This window comes from Astatotilapia calliptera, chromosome 15 (assembly GCF_900246225.1).
Source record: "Astatotilapia calliptera chromosome 15, fAstCal1.2, whole genome shotgun sequence".
Lineage (NCBI taxonomy): Eukaryota > Metazoa > Chordata > Actinopteri > Cichliformes > Cichlidae > Astatotilapia > Astatotilapia calliptera.
This window is the reverse complement of record NC_039316.1, coordinates 14,480,378-14,499,622: the sequence shown is the minus strand read 5'-3', so window position 1 is coordinate 14,499,622 and position 19,245 is coordinate 14,480,378. Positions and strand designations below refer to the sequence as shown.

At 39.2% G+C, this 19,245-nt stretch overlaps 1 protein-coding gene across 2 annotated transcripts in view; it reads left to right on the top strand.

Annotated features, from left to right (window-relative positions):
- The window catches only part of rgs6 (regulator of G protein signaling 6), a 99,841-nt gene that overhangs the window by 60,830 nt on the left and 19,766 nt on the right, over window positions 1–19,245 (top strand). For both annotated transcript variants that reach the window (XM_026194245.1, XM_026194246.1), the window contains exon 3: window positions 18,944–19,040. In XM_026194245.1, coding sequence (XP_026050030.1) covers window positions 18,944–19,040 — 97 coding nt within the window. The remainder of the gene's footprint in view (window positions 1–18,943; window positions 19,041–19,245) is intronic.

The window sequence follows — 19,245 nt, the reverse complement described above, 5'->3', positions numbered from 1 at the left end:
CAGGTATGGATGCGTCTGGCTTTGAGACACGAGGTCAGCTCTGTTGGTGTCCCTCACTAGGAGCAATGAAAACTTGTCTGGATTGATTATTGCCCAGGGAGTGTTTGGCCTCAGTTCACTTTCTGCTGTCTGGCTGGCGGCTCTCTGCCAGACAGGAAACTCAAACACCGAGATTTTATGAGAACTTTGGCCTGTCGACTTCTTCCTCAGCGGTTAGTCACTTTCTCTTCGAACCCTGTGGTGAAATAGCATTTAGAAAGAAATGCTAATGATGCTTTGGAAATCAAATTCTAGCCTCAGTTTATTTAATATATTCTGGCACAGCTTCAAACTCTAATCTATATAGACAAGTAACCTGCTGAGAATTCCAAGGAATTATTAACAAGACAGTTAATAATGTACCCGTATGAAATATCTGCTTCTGGATGGTAGTGACATACGGCTATAGTTGCCAAAAACAAATATGCTGTAAGACCTTGAATGTTAGCAAAGGATGTTTGCTAACGTGTTAGTGACTATATCCCTTTTGTTCTTCATGGCTTGTTTGTGCTTCTCTTTGTTCTTCATGCTCGTTTATTCTCAAATATTTCACTTAAGAGGGAAAATTAGTTTTGCCAATCTGTAATGCTTTTGGCATAAGACAGTAGTCGCTTATGAGCTCTATCATGTGCTGCCCAGACAAATTTCACAGCAAATAAAAGAAGGCCTCCAAGGCTTTCGTTGCTCACAGGACAAAGTGAGGGTTTTGTTTCTTCTGTTTAGAGCACATGTTTCTGCCCATTTGGTAAATTCTCTTTGATACAATTTTAGGAAAATTTACAGTGACCTTGCACAATGAACATTCATATTCCTTCTTTAGACTAAAGGCAAATGATCAGACAAGTGAGGAGACCTGGACAGGACACTCAAAGCTTCTAATCAGCCGATCACATGGCAGCAATCGAATGCATTTAGGAATGCAAAAATAGTCAAACTGAGTCATCGGCGTAACTTTGTGCTGAACATTGGGGGGACTGAAATGAGTCAAGAAAATCAACAGCCTATTTATGCAAGATAATTCATAGTTTTATTGCGGGGGGGGGGGGGGGGGGGGGTTATATTGGTTGGGTCTGATTATTGGAGGGGTCATAACCCCCTTAACCCCCCTGGAAATTACGCCCCTGAACTGAGTGCCAGAATTTGGAAAACATTTTAAGTGATTTTGAACACGGCATGGTTGTTGTTGTCCGAATGTTTCAGAAACAACTGATCTTCTGGGATTTTCCCGCAATGCCATCTCTACGATTTACAGAGAATGGTCTGAAAATAATCCTATGAGCAGCAATTCTCTGATTGAAAATGCCTTGTTGATGCTGCAGGTCAGAAAAATATGGCTGGGCTGCTTGGAGTGATAAGAAGGCAACAGTACCTTAAATAACCACTCATTACAGCTAAGAGGAAGCAACTGTGAATTTACAACATGTTGAAGTGCCACTCCTGTCAGCTAGGAACAGGAAACTGAGGCTACAATTCGCATGGGCTCACCAAAATTGGACAACGGAAAACTGGAAAAACATGTCCTGGTCTGATGAGTCCTGATTTGCGCTGCCACACTCAGATGATTCATTGTGCCTTGTATCAGCAGTTCAGGCTGCTGCTGCTGATATGTGGGATATTTTCTTGGAATGTTTTTGGCTTTGTAATACCACATGATCATTGTTTCCACAAAAAAAGAAAAAGAAAGAAAGAAAGAAAGAAAGAAAGAAAGAAAGAAAGAAAGAAAGAAAGAAAGAAAGAAAGAAAGAAAAGAATTTGACATTTCTGAAGGCAAAAATGTGTCCAACCCAGCAAAGTGTACCAAATAAATTGGTTAGCACGTGTATGTATATAATGAAAATGTACTTCCTGTTTCGCCATTAGAATCAAAAACTGGGTGGAAGCAAATCACATCAACGCGTGTATTGATTGAAATGTCCTTAAAAATATAACCTCAGTGCAATAAAGTCAGTGTAAGGAAGATAATGAAACATATGAATAATAAATATAATCTTTGCTTTGACAGAGCGTTAATGGGAGCTGAAGTTCTTAACTGCTTACAGCTGTTTGTTGAAGTTTATTAAATTTTTGTAGCCACAGCAGGAGGCGGACACCCTCAGCACAGATGAGAGAGACTCTGTTTTTATGGACATGGCACAAAAAGCACTTCATGAACTTATTGAAATCACAGTTTATCTTTGGTATTGACAGTTTTAACAGCAGGGGTGGGCAGTTCATTAACACGAGAAACTGGGACTGGGCTGCATTGATACGTTGAACTCAGTCCCGCTCAGTTTTAATTTAAACTTTTTATAAGCTTATTATAAAATCCCCTCCACAACAGTCCTAGTTTTTCCATGTGGGCCCCTGGGTAAATAAATTGCCCACCCCTGCCTAACAGGCTCTAACACCAAATGACATTCAGACAGTAGATCTGCCACAGAGAGATTATAGTAGTAAGCTATAGTCATATTACTTGTTATGCAACTGATGTCCTCGGGTTGAGTACTCTGGTGAGTCACAACTGTCTGGAGTTATTTAACTTGGTCATTTATTTTTCGGTTGGATTTGCAGCATTTTGAGTGCTTTTTTTTCTTTAGTGTTACTATTTTAGTTTTGTGAAAATAGAAATATTATGCTCTGTAAGATTTCCAAATGGAATATTATTTCCCATTGTTTTGTTAAAACACTGCCATCCAGCTTAAATAAAAGTTTATATAATGCATTTTGTAGGAGTGTCAGAAAGGGAATTATAGTGATTACCCCTGCAGCCCGACATTGTTTACTTAAACTCGCATAGTGGATGTTTTAAGTGAGTTTTCATCACTGAGGTCCTAACAGAGTTAGGGCAATAAAAAGGAGCTTTGACTTTAACGTGACAGCATGTCACAAGGCTGCAAACGTTCTCTGTTGAATGACATTTGATTTGTGCCTGTAAGAGCTGACACAGAAAAATGAGAGGAGAGAAAACACATGTAATGTGTTCAGCACAATCAGATTCAATATGTGAAGCAGCCCATCTATGCAGATTTCAGTATGTGGTTAAGCTTTTACTTAATCCAGTTTGTGAGCAGAGAGCCAGTGTGTGATTGTCCTTCAAGGGAATAAAGCAATCAGCAGAAAAACTAACCAAACTCACTGCTTTAAAGCAGTCCTGCACCCTATCACCCATCTCCCAGTAACAAGGGGAATTGTTCTCAGCATATGAAAAACATCTAGAAAAGGACTTAAAGCTCTCCTGAGGAATGGCTAAATATATGCTTTGACACTTGGAATGAAAATGGGTGTCCTTATGGGACTCCAACAGGGACACATTTCCCACTTTGTTTCCAGTGGCAAAGACTGCCCTTTCTTATGTTACCTATTGAATTTCAAAAGCCATGCTCTTTTGAGGCAATGAGACGTCCTCTACATATAACATATAATATGAAATATTGCATCTAAAATCACTGAAAAGCTGAATAGTTTAAATCGTGCCAATTGCTGAAGTCAATTTGTAGAAGAATATGATACTAAGTAGCATACAGAGGCCTGGCTCTTAGATATGGATAAACTCCAAGATTTACATTCTTAAGTGAAATCGGACTGAAATTAGGTGCGACAACAAAGCAAAGATATTTTAGCCCATACCTAGGAGATGAAAAGAGGTACGTTTTGGTATGGGAGTATTTTGAAAAGTCTAATCAAAAAAGCAGTACATCACATACACATACACATTGTGGCTGTGTATGTGAGGTGCCTTCTGTACCATAAGTTTCTGCATTTGTTCCTCCACCTCGCCTTTTTTCTAGATCTTCCTTATTAGTACTATATTTTTTCATGAGGTAGAGCAAATAAAAGTACACAGTCAAAAAACCCTTTCATGCCTAAACCCATATCCTTGTAATCGGAAGGTTGCCGGTTCGAGCCCCAGCTCGGACAGTCTCGGTCGTTGTGTCCTTGGGCAAGACACTTCACCCGTTGCCTACTGGTGGTGGTCAGAGGGCCCGGCGGCGCCAGTGTCCGTCAGCCTCGCCTCTGTCAGTGCGCCCCAGGGCGGCTGTGGCTACAATGTAGCTTGCCATCACCAGTGTGTGAATGTGTGCTGAATGGGTGGATGACTAGTTGTGTAAAGCACTTTGGGGTCCTTAGGGACTAGTAAAGCGCTATACAAATACAGACCATTGACCATATCATTTCCCTGTTTCTGCTACAGTCAGGTAGACGACTTGTTGCGTCATTGTCGCCAAGGGCACCTTACCCTCAGTGCAGTAGGTGTCGTGTTCCAGAGAGGTTAACTATGCAGAGGAAGGCTGAGGCTGTAGGTCTGTACACCTCCTGTAGCCGGAGAAACAGCAGTCTGTTCAAACATTTTTGTGTGCAATTAATTTTTGCAGCATTTGTTTCTTTTTCAACTGAAATTATGTTTCATGGAAATTTGATTTGTAGCTCTTTCTTGTTTTTTTCCTACCTGACTAAAGCACTATAGTTAACACCTGGACTCTGAAATGATTAGTTGATTAGATCAGTTTCCAAAAAATATTTTTCAGTTTCGTCCCAGACTGCAGTTTAGATGGATAGCATTCTATTCCATTTACTTTGATGTACGGTGCCCTTTCTAATCTGATGGACAGTTTAGCTCATTTTATCATAGTCTTTCCTTTTTCTCAAAATTAGAAAGTGAAAGTGATGGACGGATCAGTAAATCGCAAGCAGAGTCGTGTTAACATAAAGCACTAGGAAAAATCCCTCGGCATGTGAGCTTAAATATTAATCTCTTTGAAAAGGAGTGCACATACAGTACAAGGCAAGTTATGTCATGTCATGTCATTTTTAAAAAATATATTTTTGCTATATAATTGATAGGAATTGTATTGTTTCTCTGGCTTTTAGATCACCTCTCGTTATATCCATAGAGCGTTGTTCATATCTGAACATGCCCATGATGGGTTAGCATAAAATGTCAATATAAATGTGGTTTTTCACAGTTATAGGAAAAATAAATAAATTTGTTTCTGGTGCTCTGACCTTTCCCCTATTGGCTGTAAACAACTGGATGGATTGCCATGAAATATGATTCATTCATAAATAATTAATGAATTCTGTAGCTTTGGGGATTTTTTTTTAAACATGTAACTTAACCTTGTTAAAAATATTTGTTAGTTCAGATCCTTCTTACGTGACCAAATTTTTGCAAAGCCTTGCATTGTTATCTGCCTCATCTGTTCTTTGTGTCTCTAACATACTAATATGTTCAATCAATAGTGGCTCTGCAAAACTTCCTTATTGTTACGTCTTCATGATCTGTCTTTTCCATGCTTCCCATTAAATGTCATTAAATGTTGCCAGCCCTGCAGTTAGTTCATGGAGTCATGTAGTGTTTTAATTGATGGGGTGTTGAGTTCCTTACTCATTGCTTGCAGAAAACCCTTGATATCTAGTCTACCTTCCACACATTAGGGGTGTCATAACTCAGGAAACCATAAAATGAAGCATTGCCCACCTAGAATGAAGACATATTTAGCAACTGCATGAATTATTCTCACCTCAGATGTTTTCCAGAAACAACAACCAGCTTTTAACTTAGATGCCTCGTGAGCTTCTGTTTTAAAATTTGGGCGCAGACAGGATTCAGGTGCAGCTCAGTGTCTGACTACTGCTTTGCAGTTAATCCTCCATTACTGGCAAACAGTACATCTCTCCTGTGCAGAAATGTCCTTTTATACACCAACCATAACAGCATCTTGGTTTAAAGAAGCAGAGTACCTGAGTTTGGCCTCACAGAATTCCCTACAGCAAACACACATTTAATATCTTCTAACTGAAAAAGCCCAACTATATTATAATTTAAGTCTTAATTAATTTGTCAGCAGTACTATTTTATCCAGCTGGCTGTCTATTCATTATGAACAGTGGGGCTAAACATGGGTAAGCAACTATGGGGGAATGATTAGAGATGATCTTTTCAGCAGTTATTGTTGTAAAAGAAACAAACGAAATGACATTTTCATTTTGTGATCCAGAATCCCGACCAGCCTCATATTTCCCTGGGATGGTATCAGCTGTCAGGCAGAGATGCATCGGCAGTCAACTGTGGCAAAGCCATCCTGTTGTCATTACACTTCCATTAACAGTCATGTAACCCTGCTGCCAAATGCACTGGGCTGAAACCAGTAAGGCTCATCATCACTGTCACCGAGCCATCGAATCTGACCTTCAGACATAAACCCCGTACACTGTGCACACTGTGCACAAGCAGGTTCACCATCTCTGCTATGAGTCATTACACCCACTCTGGGAGAACGGTAATTCATTTAATGTGTGCTTCTGTGTGAGAAGTGTGTGTTAAATGCACACACGCATTTTGATCGAAGTCACTACATTTAATATATTTGACGAAACTACTTTGACCTTTGCCAGGATGGGATGGTGATTATCTTCTGGAATGAAGAAAGACGCTAATATCTTGCGTGAGATTTTAGATTGAATGTGGGATTACCCAAGTTCTCTCATTTTAGTTCTCGCATACAAGAGCTTGATCATTAACTGTATGCGCTCAGACTTTATTATGCAATTTCCATCACAGTGGAGATTTATTATCAGTACATTATTTCGCTCTTAAGCAAAAGGTCGACAATCATAATTATCCTCTTCACTGACCTGGGAGCTTGTGCAAATTATGCATTTCCTTTTTATAGCAAAGAACTCATCAAGCTACTCAAGTCAGTGATGGGGTACTTGACAGGTGCTACATTACCACAGGTGTTGATGCTAGTCTAGTCTAGCATTATAGAAATTTAAATAGATATTTAAAAATACATTTACAGTGTTTAAACTTGCATTTTTTTTCTCATAAACTAGAACTATTGTTTTGTTTTGGGTTGTAAAGTGAGGAAGCATATGTTTTCCTGTGATGAATTTTGTTATCAATTGAGATGATCTGAGCTTCGTGACATGTTGCGCTATCTTGCTGGAAGCAGCCCATAGAACATGGGTACATTGAGGTAATAAAATGATGCACAGGGTCAGCAACAATATTCAGGTACAATTGATATTAAGCTGCTCAAAGTGTTCCACTACAATTTTACACCACAACTGCCAGCCTTACTGGTGATACAAGATAGGATGGATCCATGCTTTCATGTTGTTTACACCAAATTCTGGCACTAGCATTCAAATGTGGCAGCAGAAAACTATGGCGTTATTTTTGTGCCTCTATTCTGAGCGTAAGGGGAAAAACAATTGCAAGCGCAAATGTTGCATTTTGAGGAGAAAAATATTTTGAGCGAAGTAAAGCTTAATTTGAGCAAACAAAATTCATTGTTGCGTGCAAGAAATGTATTTCAGTGTTTGCTATTATCCACATACACACACAATAACAGCCCCTCTTGCTCAGTGGTTGGCATTTTCTCTTGCTCAGATCTCTGCTGACCTGCTCTCAGTGTGTCGTTCGCGCTCACACCATCCCTGCTTCGTGCACGCTCAGCTCTCTGTACACCATTAAGTCTGCCACAAAATCAATCAATCACAGACTTGGATGCAAAAATTCTGATTGGCTGTTACAGTGTCAGTCTAAATCCATTTTCGGTTAGTATGTTTACTTATTTTATTTTAAAACTTGTAATTTTTTAAGACCATTGTTGGTTTTAATCTACATTAAGCTACATTCTGGACCCTGTTTCCGGAATGCAGTAGCTAGCAAGCTGATTGGAGACTGTAACAACCAATCAGAATTTTTGCATCCAAGTCTGTGATTGGTTGGTTTTGTGGCCAACAACTGAGCGAGAGCAGCTATTATTGTGTGTGTATATGAATAACAGCAAACACTGAAATACATTTCTTGCAGGCAACAATGAATTTTCTGCTCAAATTAAACTTTTCGTTGCTCAAAATAATTTTCTCCTCAAAATGCAACATTTGCGCTTGCAATTTTTTCTTACATGTGCTCAGAATAGAGGCACAAAAATAACGCCATAGAAAACGTTTCCGCAATCGTCTCTTGTTCGTTTTGGAGAACCTGCGCAAACTATAGCCTCAGTTTCCTGTTCTCAACTGACAGCAGTGGCACCTGGTGTGGTCTTCTGCTGCTATAGCCCATTTGATTCAAGGATCCATGTATTGTAACAAGTGGCTATTTGAGCCACTCTTGCTCTCCTTTTAGCTCAAAGAAGTCTGGTCATTCTCCTCTGACATCTGGCAACAAAACGGCTCAACCAGAGAACTGCTGCTCACTGGATATTTTCTCTTTTTTTTAGACCATCCTCTGTAAACCCTCAAGGTATCTGTATAGGAAAATTCCAGTGGATCAGCAGTTTCTGAAATACTCAACACATGCCACTTAAAATCTCTTCGCCATTCTAATGTTCAGTTTGAACTTCAGCAAGTCATCTTGAGCATGTTAGCAAAACTAAAGCATACCATGTTTTCATTTAGGACTGGTCGGTCTCAATCTAACCTATTGATTGCATTTTGTATTACATAACTTACAATTTGGTTTGTTTGTACACACACACACACACACACACACACACACACACACACACACACACACACACACACACACACACACACTGCACAGTGACAGCCCTTGATAATACCTTGTGTGGCCTGAACAAGAGAATAAATGCACCACTATGCATTTCACTCAGTAGATAAAACCTTCATAACACTGACAAATACAGCTGGTGTCAACCTAACCTAACTGTAAACTCATCGTATCATAAGTTTTCTTTGTAGCTCTTTGCCTTACTCACATTTGATATGTTAGTGCCTGCTGGCAAGCGGGGCAGTCATTCACAAAAACAATTTCCTAATAAATATTTATATTTATTATTATCTGTGAATTTAGTCCAGGTCTTCAGGGACTAATGTTATTCCAGCTAGATCATCCAAGTAAACAGAGTTGGCTTATGTAACTTTAACAGGCTTTTGGGGAATCTAGACCCTCTGTAAAAATTAATAAGATATGGTATTACTTTTAAAAAATAATTATACCTAAAAATGCACTTTTAAATTCCTTACAAAGTAATATAAGTCTAGCTCGAATTGTAAAATTATTCATTCGCTGGATGTTGCTGTTCCAGTGTATTCCAATGTATAATGTATTCACATTGTAATATAACACTAGAAGACTGTGAGACTGTATATTACACTCCAAAAGTAACAGTGGAGGATTCATATTCTTTTACTGTATATTCATAATCTCATAAAAGCATTTCATAAAGTGTTATCACCCCATTGCTAAAAATATAATTCTTGAGAGGAAGTCAGACAGCCCTCTATTCTTAGTGGACTTACCTTAGAGCCTTGGGTATTATTCATAGGGACACAAAGGGAAAAAAGAGCACCGTTCTACCATCAACTATATCAATACAAAAACTGACAAAAAGTTCACAGTGAAACAATAAAAATGACCCCCCCAGCAGTCAAATCTTAAAATTAAGCCCAGCAGTCAAATTTTAAGATTAAGACTGATTGTAATCTTCTCTACAGGAAAATCATGTGATATCTGCAGCAGTGCAGAGATCTCTGAGCGTTAGCAGTGGGATGCAAGAAACTGCAGGGGAGGCAAGGTGCTCTACTAAAAGAAAAACTGGTCTCAGAAGGAACTGTTACCTTGGATGACACTTATACTTACACCTACACACATCCAAGCACACACTAAAGCATGGCTTCACACACTACTTCATCTCCAACCCTAGAGTGCCTGGAGTATAACTATAGATACAGTATATTCCCTCCATATAGTTACTATACTTACAGTATATGGAAGTGTTAAAGCAACTTTGTAATGTAGTTCTAGTGAAACGATTGCTTGGCTTTGTACCTAAGCACAGGCTCGCTGCAGGTTGAGTCTTGTAGTTATTTTTTAGGCGGTGGCTCCGACATTGCCTCTTCATTTTACTCCAAGACAGTGACTGGCTATTTTGGCACCATGGCGAGTTCTTTGATTGCTTTGATTGCCTTCCTAGAGCCCCCTCTGAAGCCTTACAGCTAAACTGACTACAAAGCCCTTACACCCCATTTCCACTGGATATACCTTTTAGTTTCCAACTGTGCACTTGTTCTTCAGCTGAAACGCAAGTAGCTTTCTCCATTTGTATGGCTGATTGTCAGCATCTAGAAGACCTTCAGCGTAATGACTAAGCCACTTTACAGGTGTTACTTGCCAAAGATCCGGGTCTGGTTGCAAGTTGTTTGTTGGGATTTTTGGCTGGGAAACGAATTGTTGCCTGGTTTGGCATGCATTTCCCAGTCCAGGACTGCAGAAAGAGCTTGTTAGAGCTTGTTAAATGTCCTAGTAGTTAGCTTCTTGCCTAGCACAACAGCACTTGATGTGCCACCTAGTTGTTTTAAGCTTCAAAACAAGAGGTTGTGATTTTTCTGACTAAAATGAACTGAACACTATACCTTTTTTGGACTAATCTGGAATTAAAACAAACTCCAGTCAGTATCAGTCTAGACCCAACATGAACAGCTGTAAATAGCAAACTTCATATCTGCCTAATTCAGAATGGGGAAAAAAAGATGCTTAATTTGTTAAAATATTTGGAGTGTTACGGGTAATATGACCCATTAGCATTTTAGAGAGAGAATTTTGAAAAATGCTGTAGCGTTTTAGTTTCTTATAGAGATTTCTGTCTTTGCCCAGTAGCATTAATGGAGAAGGTAAGATGTTTAATTATCACCTGTGTGAGCCGATGTATCCGATGTATGTAGGATATGTAATTATATCTTGATTGGTTTGTGCTGTTTCCAAGGTAATCTTTCTTCATCAGATCTCTCTGTACTATTTTTACACAATTTCAGTGCTTTATTTGTTTCTGTCACATGTCGCATTATTACCAGTTCTCGCTAGATTTTGTAATTACTTTGAATTGCTGTTAGGAACATAACATGTGTCAACCACCCATAACGGCATGCTACAAGGGATGAATTATAAAAACAGCTGCTTTTCATAATATTTCTTTATAGTGAGATATTAAATGTTGAGTTTGCGGATAAACTTTCTAATATACAGACTATACTGGCTGGCTCTGTGTCACATTCTGGCTGGCAGACTGTGGGGACATGACTCCCGTGTGTGTGCTCAGGTGTGACAGGAACTTCAGGTGTGGCCAGTCCTCCCACAGGGCCACACCCATCAGGCCTGCAGGTGGCTGTGCTCCATCCTCCAGCCACACCCGCAGACACACACACACGTACACACCCACACCCTGCCTATACATATAATGAGTGGAACACAGAATAACACAGCATTGTGCAGAAAAACACACACATCACCAAATAATAACGATAATAATAATAATAACAATCAGTCAAAAAAACAGTCAAAACTGCTCACGGACCCCCGAGTCCTCCAGAGCCGGGTCCGTGACACTGACTTTTGCATGATGAATTACTTCACGCGTTTTGTGTCAAATTGGGGACAAATGTCTGACATAAACATGCTATATGAAGCATATATGCATGACATTAAGCCAAAAAGCAGACTAAGTTACTATGACTATCATAAAAACCAGAAATTGAAGAAACTGCTTGCTAGGCTGCTGGTGACAGTCTTGAACACATGTAAATTGAGCCTTTTTTGTTGCATTGCCAACATGATTCTTGAGTCCATTGCACTGTGTTGAATATTTTAAGCTCATAGTCTATTATGCTGCATTTTTTGACAAATTGTATCTGCTCGCGCGGCTCTCGGTAAGCGCTTTCACAGAATCTCTAATCCCTTTTTTCCTGTGCTTGGCTCTTGACTTTCTTTCCGAGTTTCTTGTCAGTATGCAAGTGCCACTCAAAGCACAGGAATGTGTTGCAATCAGTTGATTGTGAATGGTCTTAGGAAGGTAATATGTAATCTACTGAAGTAGATCCGGAAGGAGCCAAATCAGCCAATGGTCTCCTGTTCATACTATGTTTGCCTCCCCGAAAATTCAAATTAATAAATTCATGGCATTCAATCCTCCCAAGGTACATTTAGGTTTGATTGGTGTTAGTACATGAGTTACAAAAATAACTCATGAGCCCTAGAATGGATGAAAATAGTCTTACAGTACTAAAGGAACTGTAAATAATCTGTCTGGAAAGATCAAGATGAGTGAGACCATTAAATGATCAAAACTGCAGTCAAACAAACAGCGAGGATATTCAACTCAAGATTGTTGACTTGAAGTCATCTATCTGCTTGTTGTCCAGCTGGCCTTCAGCCAGGCTGTTATCAATCTAGCAGCATGTTAACTTTCACTGTGGGGATGGCTTGGGAACTGCACGGTTCAGAGGAGGTAATTTTCTTTCTTTTCTCTCAAAATGTGTTGCCCAGGTATCACTGCACAAAAATTCCCATTCTTCAAGTCTGTGGCTGACATTTTCTCTCTCAGCAGGATGTATCCCTGCTCCATTATAACCATAGTAATGGCCTTGTCAGTCTTCTCTCCCACGTAATTCGCTTTTTGCTATGAAAGGCTAATTGCAGCTGTTTCAGGGACAGGAATTCAAAAGGGGGCTATTTTACAATAAAATGTACTTTGTGTTAGCCTCCTCTGCGTGTTTAGGTGTGCATGCCAGGTTGTTGAGCTTTGAATTATTGTGCCCTCGTCCTGACTCATGCTTCAGCCCGTTTGCATTTGGGGGAAAAAAAGAAACTCTTGAGTAAATAATTTTACCATCATTAGTCACAGTGCTGGAGGTTAAATAAATGTTCTCAACTGATAACTGGTTTTATGATGCAACGACCAATGAAATAGTCTGTATGGTTGTATCATTTAGGGAGAAATTCTAGGTGTGCAGTACCTTTCTTTTACCTTGTGTTGGATGGATGGATAGGTAGCATGTCTGTTATGCAACTAATGCTTCACAATACCTGCTGAAATAAGTTAATTTGGAAAGAAAAGTGTAGAAATATGTTTTGTACTTTTTTATACAGATATATTATGTTCATTTTTATGTGCTTTTCCATCTAGCGCACATGTGTCAAAGTCAAGGCCTGCGGGCCACATCCGGCCCGGCGTACATTTATATCCGGCCCGAGATCATTTTATATAGATGTACTATTATTGTTATGCATGGCCCGGCGATATGAGGCGCTAATAATATACAAACTACAGATCCCATAATGCAGCGCTGCAGCCTCCTTGCTGAATGCTAGGCTAACTGGGAACATTCCCGCTTCAATCAAGTCAAACTTCTGTTTGAAGCTAGCCGCTCACAATGGTGGAGAGACAAGTTGATTCTGAAAGCAGAGCCAGTTGTGTGAAAGAAGCAAAAACTTTATTGCATAATATCTTGCTGTGGATGAAAGCACAGACATGATGGACATTGCACAGCTGACCATCTTCATCCGTGGAGAGGAAATACTGAACATTAAATCGATGCACGGGACAGCGACAGGAAAATACATTTTTAAAACGTATGTCAAAGTGTAACCGACATGAAACTGCCCTGGGACAAACTTGTTGGACTTACAACAGATAGTCACCGTAACGCAAACCGTAAACTTTATCTGAGCTAAACGTTTAAATCACCGTCAATTTCAGTCTTTTTTTTATTTTTAATTTTTATTAGTTTTCTTATTTATACAACATATACAACAAATTCAATTTAATCACCATGACGGGGAAAGCAAAACCAAACCGAGCAACAACATAAGAGACAAACGGACCAAAACAAGACCAAACAAAACACAAGAACAAACAAACCAAGAAATACAATGACATTATACAAAATCGGGCCTCCCATTTTGTACATATTTCAACCATTTCAACCAATATTCATCAAATGCGTCCGCCTGGCATTTTAGCCTAAAAGTTATTCTTTCCATAACAAAAATATTATATATCACATCAATCCATTCATCTATGGTAGGAATATCCTCTTTAATCCAAAGGCGAGTTATGGCCTTTTTGCAAGCTACCGACAGCACACTGAACAAATATTTATCCGGTTTGCATAGATTAAGACTCTCTAAGTTGCCTAGGTACAATAATGCAAAATGAAATTGTATTTTCTTTTGAAAGATTGTTTCCATGACCTTATGTATTTCCTTCCAAAATGGAACCACACGGGGACATTCCCAAAAAATGTGAAAATGATTTGCTGTTGCATGTCCACAATGCCTCCAGCATGTTGTATTCTGAGAATAATTGAATTTTTTTGGGCTGGGGTAATAAAATAACGAATTACGTTCTTCCAGTTGAATTCCCTCCACGAGGGGGAGCTTGTTACTGACCACTGCTGCCTACAAATCCCATCCCATTCCTCTCCTGTTAAGAATAGATTGCTCTCTGTTTCCCATCTTCCTTTAACATATCTTGTATCATGACCCCGTAGATTGATCAGTGAACAATATAATTTGGAAAAATTTTTTTGATAGGGTCCATCTCTATATGCGTTCTCGAATATATTTATAATCTCTTCATTCCCAGTCGATAACTGAGAATTTTTTAGCTTTTTATTCAGGAAGTCCCTCAGTTGCAAATATCTAAAAAGATCTTGATTTTGCAACCCAAACTTTTTCTTAAGGTCTTGGAAACTCATCACTTCTCCATTTTTCAACAAGGTACTGTATGTGGTGAGACTTTTATTTGCCCATGTTTTGAATGTCGAGTCGAACTTACTAGGCAAAAATTCTGGGTCATATGCAAACCATTTAAGGAAACCGGCCCTCTGGTTTAAATGGTACTTTTTAAGTACTCTTCCCCATATTTTTATTGAACTTACTATCCAAGGGTTGCCCGGGTCTCCCAGGAGTCGTAACTCTGACGGATCTCCTATCAGTGCCCCGACAGGAAAATTACCTCCCAAGGACAATTCCACTTCCTTCCATGTGGGAAATAGATTCAGGAAATCTGTCAGTACATGGACATGGCATGTATGATGCGGTGAAGGCATTTCAAGTGAAGCTGTCACAAATGCACCAGTGCAACCTGCCTCACTTGAACCAAGTCAGCGGACTTTGCTGAACTGCACCTGTGCAGATTCAGATGGAGCTGCAGTGTAATGGGACACTCAGGGCAAAGTACGACACTGAATGGCCCGCACAGTTTATTAGTTCCATTCCTGCAGCAATGCCCAGCTCCGTCTACATGCGGCTCCAACCTTGTGTATGCTTTCATTTATTTTTTCTGGGGTTTTTGGCAGCATGTTGATATTTCTAACTTGCATAATTTTGACAGGATATATTTTTATGTGGAGCAAAATATTTATAGTTAAAGTTTATTTTTTTAAGTTGATTTAATCTGGAATAATATTCCTGTCTGTTTTCCTTCATATTTGTGTTTAAAAAACATTGTTTTAGTGTGTTCGATAAATCTTTATCTTGTTTGGCCCGTGACCTAAAGTGTGCCTTGAGTTTTGGCCCCCTGTGCAATTGAATTTGACACCCCTCTAGCGTAACAGTCAGGTAAGTACGATACCCAATCAGACAATTAATGGCTTAGTGAGGGACCATGACGATGGCATTTCTGGTAAGTACAAATAGATAGACATTCCTTTTTCTTTCTTTTTTTTTTGCCCAAAGAGATCATTAAACCACAGTCAGTAGCACAGCCCTTTTCTCCCTGTAACCAACCTGTCTGCCAAGATGCCTGCCAGCCCGCTAGCTGGTCCATGCTAAGTGTGTGGTGATAATACTGTAATCAGGCGTGTTAAATAGACCGGCTTGCAATAAGTCTGATGAAATCTGTTCCCGCTGGGCTGCACTACAAGCCAAGACACAAACAAGCAGGCACATTCATACAGCACACAACCCCAAAACTATATACACATGCACATATGTTTGTATGGACTTGTGAGGATCTACACTGACACAACACATACAGTAATTATAACTACCAATCTAATCAACCAGTAATCTAAACGGAACAGTCATCTTGAACTAATCTAGTTTTAAAATGTTATGTTAGGGCACCAGGATTGTGCTTTAAAAGGAAGTCTTCAGTTATGGGGGTAAAAGATCGCAATGTCATTGCATCAGGGTTCCAGTACAGGGTCTGCAAGAAAAAAACATTAAACCTGGCTTAATGTCATATTGCAAAGTGCTATGACTAACCTGTGGACGTTCCTCTCAATGCAGCAAGTTTCTTCTTCAGTAGTCATAATATTTTTAGCTAAGAGACAGCTGAAAACAAATGATTCACAGGCACAGAAATAGAGAGTTAAATAAGTAATTGTTTGCTTGAGTCCATTAGATATTTGAGTCCATACTTGTGTGATGAGGTGAAGTCTTATTGATCTAAGGCTCGTATTTGAATTTGTATCAAATCTCCAGTTTTTTAATCTGCGGAGTGGACCAAGAGTATTTTGGGGGAATTTTGATGACCAGTTATTCAAGTGCGTTTTTGATTTGCAGCATCTGGCTGCTTCCAAAACTTTCTTTTCCACAGCTGTACTTAAATTCCTATGTTTTGGGCAGCAACCTTTCCTCAGCCATTTCCATTTTCCAGCTCAGAGTCATGGCCTCAGATTTGGGGGAGCTTCACACCTAATGGAGTCTAACTCCATAACCAAAAACTGCAAACCAAACGCTACAGGCAGTAAGTCCAACCACATACAGCAAATCGGTATTAATAATTATGATACTTATGTAACTTATGTAATACAACAGCGACTCAACTTGGTCACGTGTAACGATAAATATTATAAAATACACAGAAAATAGTTTTTTAATGTTCCTCCTTTTTGTTTCAAAAATACCATTTTCGTGTTTCATCGTCACAGATATACAAAGTAGTGTTGGGCAATTTTAGATTCAGTGGGTGACAGCTGTTGTAGCATGAAGTAAACGTGTTGTGAATGCCTATTTTCATTAATGGAGCAGGAGTAGATTGTTCATGATAGTGGAAGCCATTAAAGTCATTTGAGCAGCTACCTCCACACTATCAACATCTTATTACAATCATATTAGTTGTATTGATTTTGAAGTGTAGCCCGGAGCTCTCTATGTCTTTGCTTTTGGCAGACAGCCTGGATCTATAGAGAGGAACAGGGTGACAGCAGTCTGATGGCCAGAGGCGTAAAAGCAGGAAGCTTGTCAGTTTGAATTTCCAGACTGGTTGGAAGCATCTGTGCTGGAAAGTGAGAAAGATGTGTTTCAGTCATTTCTTTTTTTTTGAATGTTTGCAGGCCCTTCGACGACACAAATACTGCGTTTTCACGTCACCTGTCTACTTGCAACAGGACAGGAGGGTTATGATAGGAGATAGTGGTAAATTTACCTAATTACTTTCAGGTGTAAGCAGCTTAAATGCCTTTCATATAGCATAAACTATAGCTTCTGTTTAGTCTCAGTCACCAGTTTTCTATCTGCCTGTGTTTATCCAGTTAATAGGTGGTGGACTCTAGAAGAGTACAGCATTTTATTTGTATAGCAATCACATTGGGGTATTGTCAATAAAAACAAACCAAAACCAGCTGTGATATTTTTAAAAACTGCTGGTAGTCATGCAGTGGAAAATTGTGTGGCGAAAACAGCACTTTTACCCAGCTGAGTTATTCAAAGAGACACAGAGCAAAGCCAATATGTTGCTTTTGCTCCTTTTGTTCTTATGAAAGGGATGAATTTCTCTTCTCTTGCAGATTTAAAGCCAGCTTTAACCTCTCTCACCCTACGTTTGTATGCTTGCTTGTTTTTAGCAAAATTCTAATGCTTCTAAAGACGGGGGCCATTGAAGAAGTGATTTTATGCATCCACGGGATTCTGCTATTCATACAAGTAAAAAAAGCACACCAGCAAAGCAATGTTGTTAAATTATTTTGGATATTGTGCAATGTTTTTAAAAAAAAAAAAAGAAATATTGAAAAACTGTGTGGATGAATAGTATGTTCAGTCTTAAACAGACTGTACATTGAGTCTGCATGAGTGTTGTGGAAGTCACCAGCTTTAACCCAGCGTGGGTGGCTCCTAGAACTATACTCCACTGACAGCTGCACATTATAAATATACTCATAAGGGTCGCAAAATTGCACAAACTGAGGACATATTTGCAGTAAAATAAACTATGGGCACTACAGGTAGGAAGTAGAATGTGTTTTTCTCAAAACTGGTGAAATGCACTTCTTTTCTGTGATCACTTTAATTGTCTAGATGTAAAAAGCATATGTGGTTATCTCTGCCTCTCTGCCGTTGCTCTGGGTTCCATTCAGGGTTTATATATAGCTGCCGGGTTGTGCGTTAGTGTGCGATAGCTGTCTCCAAAGCGACCAGCTTCTCACTTCCCACTCCCTGACGCAAACAAAAAAAGCATCTGTGAAGAGAGAGGGGGTGTCAACCTTGCAATCAAAACCAGATAATCAAATACTAATCTGATTACTTAAGTGCAAAGTGGGTGACGTGTTTCGTTTAACATCTGTGCAATTGTAATTAAGGGCCACAGATATGTGCTGTCCTGCTGAACCTCAACTCCTGCTTAGATTAGACTCAGTTATCATGTGACTCAGTCTTGTGGTTAAAACAACATTACAGCGAGAGGTGAAGTGTATAGTTAAACCTATAAAAAGTGAAAAAGGAGAAGAGCTTTTCTTTTTCACGAACTACCTGTGTTTTTTCACTGGTGTCAATTTCCATGAAGCATTTATAAACAGTTGAATTTTAAAGTCAATGTAATTAACTGGTTTGTTAGACCATATAATGAATGATATCATTTTTCTTTCTTTCAAGACATATTTTATTCTACAGTAGAAATTGTAGCAGCATCTTTGCAGCTAACGATAGTCTTGTCTTCATAAATTGAAGAGAAGTGAGCTGATCCTGCATTTTCTTTGTGATGGCATAGATATGAATCATAGTGCTTGCCATTGTCTTGGTTTGAAGTAATGCAGCACTTCGACTTAAAGATTAACTGTTTAAATATCTTAAGAAAAATCCAAAAAAAGTACATTTAACTAATACTTGTCTCACATGGATAAAAGTTTCCGTTTGTTCAAACTTTTAAACTCTGTCTTCTGCCTTATTCTACAGATTGAAGACATTATCACTCGCATCCAGGACGAGACGGACGGTGTACCCATCAGAACTGTCAAAAGTTTCATGACGAAAATCCCCAGTGTCGTTACGGGTAAGAAATCAAAAGAGACAGATGTCAAGCAAACAGTGACCTAACCTGCACTGTACAAACATTAACTATAGAAGTGCATCACTGATGGACATTAAGTGCCCAGAGAACAAAATGAGACGATGGAAAATGCTGATGTCTGTTGGGCCTCTTGTTTTAGTGAGGCTGAAAAATGACAGTTCAATCAGCTATTCCAGGATAATTTAAT